At 37.4% G+C, this 9865-nt stretch overlaps 1 protein-coding gene and 1 long non-coding RNA gene across 2 annotated transcripts in view; one reads left to right on the top strand and one right to left on the bottom strand.

The window, feature by feature from the left end:
• LOC135213519 (uncharacterized) overlaps positions 1-9865 on the bottom strand; it is an 856968-nt gene that overhangs the window by 304685 nt on the left and 542418 nt on the right. The gene's annotated exons all lie outside the window — the stretch shown is intronic.
• The window catches only part of LOC135213518 (homeobox protein araucan-like), a 196872-nt gene continuing 188503 nt past the window's right edge, over positions 1497-9865 (top strand). The window contains 1 exon segment of the mRNA XM_064247432.1: positions 1497-2351. Within this exon segment, the coding sequence (XP_064103502.1) occupies positions 2310-2351 (42 nt within the window). The 5' untranslated portion in view covers positions 1497-2309.

Below are 9865 nucleotides of genomic sequence, written 5' to 3'. Positions count from 1 at the left end.
CATACAGTTACTCTTTTTGGTAAAGCTTCTGTGCACACCTTTTACAGCCTCTAATTCGGTTCTCCTCTTTATACCAAAGCAGCATTATAAAGTTGACGCGACGCCGTCCTACCTTCCACTGTTCACTGGCTCCAGGATGTGACCATTTTTGCGGGGGGTGGGGGTACAACGGCAGGGGGATGCATAGAATTTCAGGGTTTCCAGACAGTATCTGGAATCACAAATTTTGAGCTTAATCATGGGATATGTTGAAATATCACTCCTATCATTCTTTCCTAAGTCTTCCTGAACTTCTCTCTACCTACATATCAGACCAAAGTAATAACAATGCTTTTCTTCATGGAAGACAAACCTTTTAAAAACTAAATAGTCGAAAATTATTTTTGATATGGAAGTTGGACCACTCTGCCTCTCACACACACCTTGCCAGGTGTTGCCAGGCAAATTGACAAAAATCGCGATTCAGGGAAAACCTCACATTTTGTAAAGGAAAACGGGCTCATATTGGTTTCTACATTTTATTTATACTCAATAAACCCGCCCATTTCGTTAGTATATAAATTTCTGTAAAAAATAATGGTTAATGATATAATAGGAAATCAGTGTACATGGTACCTAGCGAAAGTCGCTATCATGTGGCGCCGCCCTAGCGGCAATAGAGAGAAACTCGCACTGGGGAATCGGCAATAGCGGTGATTACGCCGCAAAAAGCGGCCACAATTGTGCTTCTACATGCGTAGTTTTGACGTCATTATGAGCAGTAGGGTTAAACTATGAACTAACAAAGACATTTTACAACAAATATGTAAACATTCTTATTTTATTTTTATCAAAACAAGCTACAAAGGATGCCTAGAATTCCTTAGCGTGAACGGCAATATTCGTCCCTGTGTTTTGTTTTCATTCCTTCCCTGCGCGTTCTAAAAAAAAAAAAAAAAAAAAAAAAAAAAAAAAAAAAAAAAAAAAAAACCATGGTAGTTGCTTATTACAGAGCCACCTGTACTTTTGATCCTATAATTCATTATTAATAATTTCTCATCTCCTATACACATATCTTGCTATCTATCTTTTAACGCTATAGTCGGCAATAACTGCAGTTAGAAACGCTCTTAGAGATAATCCCTATTATGAATTAATTACTATCTTTTCTTCTCCACTACCCTAAGATATTTGGATTTTGGTCTCAAAGGATCTACCATATTTAGCATTTTTACTAACAAACATACACGCTATAAACAATATGGACACAAGAAAGACGACCATAACATTCCAACGTTTATTAATATGTCTTGAAGGTTTCTCAACATCAACATGATGGTATAAAACATCCTTTTTTTTTTATTGCAGACGAGCGTTTACGGAACTTAGACAAACACGGTTCCAGTGTTCCCTCCACACGGCACGCTTCACTGCAAATGACGCCAACACCAAACAGTAACCTAACTTTCCTTCTCAATGACGCCACCCACTGCAAATTCGCCCTTCCCATTGGCAGAGGACGCATCTGGGCGGTGTTTTAGGCCGTTGGGAGGAGGAGTCGCGTGTCGACCACCAATGCGCGCTCACCTCACCGATAAGCTAATTCCACCCTTAAACTCGCGTGTTGACGTTGTGGGGCGATTATCTTGGCTGGCCCGAATGAAATATTATGTGTGTTGAGAAAATATTTCATAACGTTGATTTTTGCCAGTAGTTGGCTGGCGCGAGCAGGAGCAGCCCGAAAGAGCGGCTGGGTGCCTTCTCTTGCCTCCCATTGGCCGAGGCTTGTGATCGCTATTAGTTCAAGCACCCACCAATACGTTGAACCAATCGGCCTCGTCCCCAAGACAAGCCGCCTCTCGGCCATACACAAGCTGTTTTTATTCGGCAAACTGTAAAAACTCTCAGGTAACGACGGATTCGTTTTTTAGTGCTCCCGCTAGCTTGCCCAGAGACGTGTGTAGCATGTTAACCTGCCTCTTGGCGATCACGTGACTCGTCGGGCCTGCCGAGGCCGACCAGCGAACAACCCTTCAGGGCCACTTATCTTCGCTCCAGACAGAACCCTTCATGCCCCTTATGCCAGTGCCACTTGATAATTCACCCGCCGAAGTGCCTAATAGTGCCATGAGGCAATATGTTTGCCAGTGAATAAAAAGAGAGTGGGCATGGACGACCTACGCGACAAGGTGATTGGTCAGTTGATAATTAGTGGATGGTTGTCATTAATTATTGGTGATTAAGGTGCAGCGGTCACAGTGATATTTTCGACGCCCGACGGACGGACGGACGCACGGACGGACGGACGGACGAACAAGCAGTCGACGAACATGGCTAACGTGACCTACACTGGTGCCTCCTCGACGTCACCTGTAAGTATACCTCGCAATTTCTAACAAAGACAGTTCTTGGGGCACAAGTATTCAATATTTCATCCTTGTGCTAAGCTGAACAAGGACGCCGGAAATATTTGTTTTAGCTGTAATTTTTTCACTGGCTTTCATCGCATTGCTTGCAAAATGCATCATGTCACCGCACATTTAACCCTCCTCATTTTTCCAAATGTACCCTTTTTTTGTAAGAGCATATTCCTGTAATACAATATTAATGTGTGTGTGTGTGTATGTGTGTGTGAAAGAGATCCAAACAAGCCTATACAGAGCCCAGCCCTGAATAATAATAATATTCAGTTCCTGCCTGGCCAGTGTTTTTCGAAAAATACATAACTGTGTTGATTCATTTTTAACATCTTCATTGAATATGTATGACATTTGCAAAGAAGCATTCCAAAATGACCCTTACCCTCTATGCCTCATAAAAGTCAAATTCCCCTGCATGATGGACGGGACTTTTAATATGATGAATCACTGAAATTAGATTTATAGAAATTAAAACAGGCTGTTTAATAAGGGTTTCAAATCGGTGATTTCCATATTCATGAGCTGAATTTTGTTCATATCGAGAAATACTGCATGTTAATCATATTGCTGTTGATGTAATAGATATATTGATAATGATATTTGTGTAACTTCTACAATAATAAGCCAATTTTGGTCATTTCAGCACTATGTGATGCCCTTCGGTTATAATCATATTTAAAGCAGAGCATTAATTAGCCAGAAAATGCTTTTTCAAACCTGCTCTCTCTGAAAATATGACCCCAAAACACCTGATCACAAAGCTACATGTATTGTATCTATATATATATATATATATATATATATATATATATTATATATATATATATATATAATATATATATATATTGTATTACACCAGATACATGCAAACTTTGTTATATCATATACTTAATAAAATTATCACTCCATTAGAAAATTTATTTTCTTTATTTTTTATTGTTTATATTTCCAAATATCACCTAAGAGACTTAACCACTCCTCTTTGGAAAATCAAACTGCACACATAAACACATATAAATACATTACATATATATATATATATATATATATATATATATATATATATATATATATAATTTATTTGAGTCTGTAAGTATTTCACATGTATTGAATAATGCGTGTGCATTTCAGAAAGACCTAATGAAAAGGTGGAACTGATGATTTTCTTTATTTACTACGAAGAGGCAGCCCTACATTTCCTTCATACTTGTAGAGAGAAAATCTTTCATCCTCCCGACGGCTGCCAATCAACCACCTTCCGTATGGCAATTGCGGTCAATCTTCATCAGGGAGCCATCACCGCGTTTTCATAGTAATTAACATCACTCCCCGACCGTGAATAGGATAAAATCTCCAGTCGAATTAACTGACCTCTCATCACGCTGTGCTGAATCGATGACGGCACTCGTCAGTCGACGAAAGACGGCTGTATAATGCATCCACGTCTTCCTCCCTTTTTGTTCTTTATCTTATCTCGATCACCCAGCTCTTGTTGATTCGAACTCACAAAAAAGATTGAAAACAGAATCATCTGGCGTCGACGCTGCTTTCGGTCGGAGTCAAAAGGAGTTAGTTTTCGATGTCTGTCGCGGCATGCTTAAGAGACAACTTCTCTTTTACGTCGCGGGTCTCATAAATACATTATTCTTCAGTGGTGATGCGGAGTGTCGCGTAGGATGTTTGTGTCCGGGCCTTTCTCGCTCGCTGACTGATCGCTAATTCACCAAAAGTGGCAGACTCTTGCTTTTCATCTTCCGGGCGATGTAATTAACATTCCGAAAATGACTAAAATGCCGCAGTCCACAGATCCTTTCTGGCGATGTTATCAACATTTCGGAAATCCCTATCACTTCGTGTGGCAGATATTATAGAATATACGTTAATAACATGACTATTATAGATGGCTTTCATTTATCAGTAACCGCGCATTATTATTGACATTTGAAAATCAAAAGCGATGTCGGTTTCAACTCTTATGTATCTGCGTGGTAAATGTAAACAGATCCACGAAGATAAGTAATGAAAAAGATAACTATCGCTGGAAAGCATTCGCACAACGTTATTAAATAAAAATGACAGTAATGATGGTAATGATAATGAGAGAGAGAGAGAGAGAGAGAGATGATTTACGTTCATAAAGCGTTACTGCATCTCATCAACATTTGCATCACTCATACTTTGGTAACGACGAATAGCAGCTAGAGAGAGAAAAAAAAAAAAGTTTCCCTTGTTGCCAAACGCATAGCACTGTAATAATTACAATGATGACAGGTCATTAAAGTAGGTTTGAAAGACAACGGATCAAAATAAAAAGAGATGTTTTGTAAATTGCTGCTTTGCAGTAATGCATATCATTTGCATAATTTTAAATTTAAGAACCCGACTGCTACCTCCGATGGATTTAAGCAGCTTTCATCATTCAATAAACTTGATGGCACTCTTGTAAAGACTGCGTATTGATGCTTATGGCCATTCATTAAATATTCACAGACGCGTAATGAATAGAGGAGATCGAGGCAGTAAACGATCCTTATTAAAAATGTTTTTTTTTTTCTTTTTCTCCTAAAAGGGACATTTTGTTGCTCTTACCCTTTACGCATTTCATTTGACGGCTCTCTCTCTCTCTCTCTCTCTCTCTCTCTCTCTGACCATTATCTGGTACTTGTCGACTCCAGTGCACGCCCCTCACTCTCATTAGTGGCGTGCACTTATTGCAGACATCAACCAATACTCATTACACCCGGTTCGTGTATGTTCTTATTCGAAACAACAGCTACCCAAAATGCAGTGATTATCTCAATTGCTTTCATGATGGATGCCTAAGAGGAAAGGGACAGATGCTAAAAGATAACAGAAAAAAAAGAGCATATGGCAATGAGAGAGAGAGAGAGAGAGAGATTCATAAACTAAGAGGTTAAAGGCCGTTTCCAAACCACAACTTTCCGGCCCTTGGTCTCTCGGGGGTCGTTTAAATGGACATCCAGAAATGCCTTGACCTGCATGTTTATGGAGTTCGTCCGGGGAACGTCTCTCTCTCTCTCTCTCTCTCTCTCTCTCTCTCTCTCTCTGCGTTCGTGGGAAGTAAAAACAAAGTCCACTTCTGGCTTTTCATTGGTCAGCCATTTAAGGGAAAGCTGTTCTTTGTTATTTAGTCTCTCGGTTACAGATCGTCCACCTGTAGGTGTGTGTGTGTGTGTGTGTGTGTGTGTGTGTGTGTGTGTGCACTGCCTCAACCACCTGGTACAGTACTGTATTGAGTTGACATTACATCGTAGCAATGCCAAATTTTATATATGTAATAGCAAGAACGTATCATTTTGATAATAATAAAAGTTCATAACTTTGATTTAATATAATCATGATAAAAATGGTAAAGATTTTGATGATAACTGAGCCCATTTACGAGTTGTAATCGTTTATCAAGGTATATTTACTATATAATTAAGACGCGAGGAATATGACGTCAGCAATGAAAAATACCATTAGTTACAATAATAATAATAATAATAATAATAATAATAATAATAATAATAATAATAATAATAATCCCCAAAACCTGTAAATCCGTGTTAAACGTTAAAGTATTTTTAAGTGAAAATGCTACAGAAGAAACCAAACACAAATTACATGAAATATATGTAAAAAGAATTACGGATTGATTACATTGTGCGCTATGTAACAGAATGACTATGTACTGGCTATAAATACAAATTAAATGGCTTTAGAGTCAAACATATGTTTGTAGTTCACAACCGATTATTTTATTGTTTATTTGTTATCTTAATTTGAGTGTGTGAACTCTTGAATTAAGATTGAGCACCATATTAATAATAATAATAATAATAATAATAATAATAATAATAATAATAATAATAATAATACGTGTAATAGTAATAATTGCGTTGGTTATGAAATTGAATGATGATTATCATCCATTCTTGGCTATGCTTCTGTATTTATGGGTGGAAACCAAAGCATAATACTGTATCTAATTAAAACGAAGTCAAGCAATAAGTCTCTACGTGAATCCTTCACCCTTCGTCACTGCGATGTTGGTAAATAAATGACAAATATGGGACTGAAACCTAAACTTCTCATTTTTCGGCAGTAGGCATATTAGACAAGCATTAAGAAAATTACGTATAATCGCATAAATTGCGTCCTTTGCCGCTGGTAGGCAAATTACAAATATGTATTTGAAAAAAAATTACCTATATTTTATACATTTCCCCATTTTCTTAATACGTCATTTTCCTGCCGTAGTGAAATGAGGCATGCATCAAGAAAATAATTAGGCTCCACTTTTCGCTCGCTTGGAGCTCCCTCGTCGCTGCAAGTGGCTTCATGGCCGAGCAAAAGCAAACACCAAATCATATATTGAAAAGGACCATCTGTCCAATTTGACTGCCACCGACGAATAGCCATCAATAATAATACATTACTAGGCATCAGTTTAATAGCTCGTTAGGGAGGGAGGCCGACTGATCAACATTGATTTGCAACCCACATCTCTAACTAGTTCGCATTTAATTGGCCTTTGGTTGGATAATTACCACTATATATTGCAAGAGGATTGCATGCATGGGGATGAATGGCTCGATGCGCTAGCCATTATGAAGCGCTTCCCCAGCCCTATGGCATTTATCCATCTATCCATCATGGATAAAGACAGCGGCAAAGAGCATTACTGGATACATTTCACGGTGAATGGACGGTTGCCGAATCCCGATGGATGGAGTGATTGGGGGTTAACCGAATGGATCTCATAGCAAAGCCTATTTTTCTTCAGCTCTTTCATGACAGCGCTGCCTATGGCTGTCAGAGGCTCGAAAACTTGCTTTTCAAAGCCCGGCTGATTGCCTTCAGATCGTTGCGTCGGCAGCTGAGGGGGATTTCTTCGCCTTTCTGTAGTACGCTTTTCGGGATTTTGCGTCGACGCGAAATTATGGTTTGGGTTTTATTTTTTATAAAGGGATTAATTTAGGTAATAACTTCAAAAGCCTGTCCTTTTAGGTAGTATTTTAAATATACTAAACTCGAGTTATTAATTACCTGAATTCTTATTTCATTTCAGACCACCTACCTCATCAAAAAAAGGAAAGAAAAATGCGAGTGCCAGTATTATATATATATATATATATATATATATATATATATATATATATATATATATATATATATATATATATATATAAAATACTGTACGTAGCCTTATTCATTTAACTAGTCAGAGATTACAAAGGATTACTGCAAAAAATTGGAATTCCTCATTTATATAAGGTTTCTTCCTTAGTGTTAGCGATGATCACAGTTCTTCTTCTTGCATCCACATAAGTTGTAAACAGCCTAAATTGAAATTTGTTTATCATTATTACGCAAAAAGTTTTGCGTGTTGTAACTTCATTCTTCCCAATCCACCTGTGTATGCATGAATGTGTATATATATACATACACACACACACACACACACATATATATATATATATATATATATATATATATATATATATATATATATATATACACACATTCATACATACACAGGTGGATTAGAAAGAATGAAGTTACAACACGCAAAACTTTTTGCGTAATAATGATAAAAAAATTTCAATTTAGGCTGTTTACAACTTATGTGGATGCAAGAAGAAGAACTGTGATCATCGCTAACACTAAGGAAGAAACCTTATATAAATGAAGAATTCCAATTGTTTGCAGTAATCCTTTGTAATCTCTGACTAGTTAATGAATAAGGCTACGTACAGTATTTTACCCGCAGTTGTAAACACACTTCGCTTTTTATTCCCTTCCTATGTGCCTCTTTGTTATCTTGACAAAAAAGAAAAAAATGAAATAACTTGCAATTCGCCCAAGAATGCACGTACTCTAGTATTTCTACGTAGAAAAGAGTAAAATTTGACATTTCTATAATAATTATGAAGACCAACAGTACCTACTTCGCATTCATCATCAGCTGATCTATTAATTATGCCAAATGCAGTAGTTTAAACTCTAGAAAAATACTGAAAAAAGCAATACCTGGGATAAAGTGTAAAAACCTTAAGACATAATTTACTTAAAGTAAGAAAACCTGGGGTATAAAGAAAATTAGAAGAGCAATCAGTCTTCAAAAGCGTCACCACGGAGCAATGCATCTCTTGCAGACAAAAGAATTTTCTGGTGTTTTTGAGATGATACATGCAGATGAGTTTAGATGACACTTTCAGATAATAGTGATAATAATATAAATAATGTCTCTGAAGTACTTAAAGTAGCATCGTGCTCCTTTTGCCCTGTCTACAGAAAAGAATGACATATCCTTTGATCTCTCTCTAACTTTCTCTCTCTAGTTCATCTCTTTTTCTGTTTTCATTCTATAGTTAGAATGTCGCTGGATTTTTGCAAAGTGTGAAGCGCGAATCTTTCCCTTTGGACTAGTTAGGTCAAGAAAGTAAGCATATATTTTCGCAGTTCCTATATATACTACTTCCATGGAATTGAGAGAATTTTTGCTATTTTTCTTTAAAGAAAATGTTTCCAATCATATTTTGTTTTTACGGTTCCTCCATTAAAAAGCATTCAGTATACATACCAGATGTTTATCGGAGTCTGACTTCCTTTGCAATTGAAGAGAGGTGCTTAATATTACCCTTACGATATTAGCATTGATAGATTTGACCGCTACTTTGATAATATCTTTATTGTCAATAACAGCAACAACGAAGGTCTTCGCATAAAGAACACAAATCTCTCCCCGGTTCTTCTCTGACCCAAAGAAAATCAGCTTTGGATGCACGGCCGCAGAATGGTCTCATCTGCCTCCGAGGCCAAAAGTGCTAAGGAACAGGGCTTGAATAGAATGCAGAGATACCTTGAAGGAAGTAATAACTTTACATGCAATGATTACTTACTGAGATGGTTTACAGGTGACATAGTCTTTACTATGTCACCTGCATTGTTGAAAGTAACTGAATGAATTCATAATAGTTGAGGGTTGTAACTATATGAAATCTATTTACCAGAGGACTGGTAACGCATAGCGAAATAAATTTTATAAATGAACAACATTTGAATAGTTTTGAGAGTTATAACGGCATAATACTGAAGTATACCAACCGACGGTTTCCAGCGCGCAGCACTTACTGGCCACTGGAAATCGTAATTGCATTATGCTTATAAATACCTTGAACCCTTGTGATCGCACATCAACGCCTAAATCGCGCAGATGAACCTGCACGAGGATCATCAGCGGATAAATAGGGAAGGGGAGCCCTTCGCATCCCTTATTTCCATCATCGACAGTTTGATCTTCAGCAGGGGTTGGTGCTTTTTTTTTTTTTTTTTTTTTTTTTTTTTTTTTTTTTTTTTTTTTTTTTTTTTTTTTGTTTCAATGGGGAATTATCGCCAAACACCCCCCAACCACGGGTCCAAACCCCCCAACCCCCATTTTCTTTACCCCTGCGCCGGAG

The sequence above is a fragment of the Macrobrachium nipponense genome, chromosome 43, assembly GCF_015104395.2.
Source record: "Macrobrachium nipponense isolate FS-2020 chromosome 43, ASM1510439v2, whole genome shotgun sequence".
Lineage (NCBI taxonomy): Eukaryota > Metazoa > Arthropoda > Malacostraca > Decapoda > Palaemonidae > Macrobrachium > Macrobrachium nipponense.
This window is presented reverse-complemented; position numbering and strand designations above follow the sequence as displayed.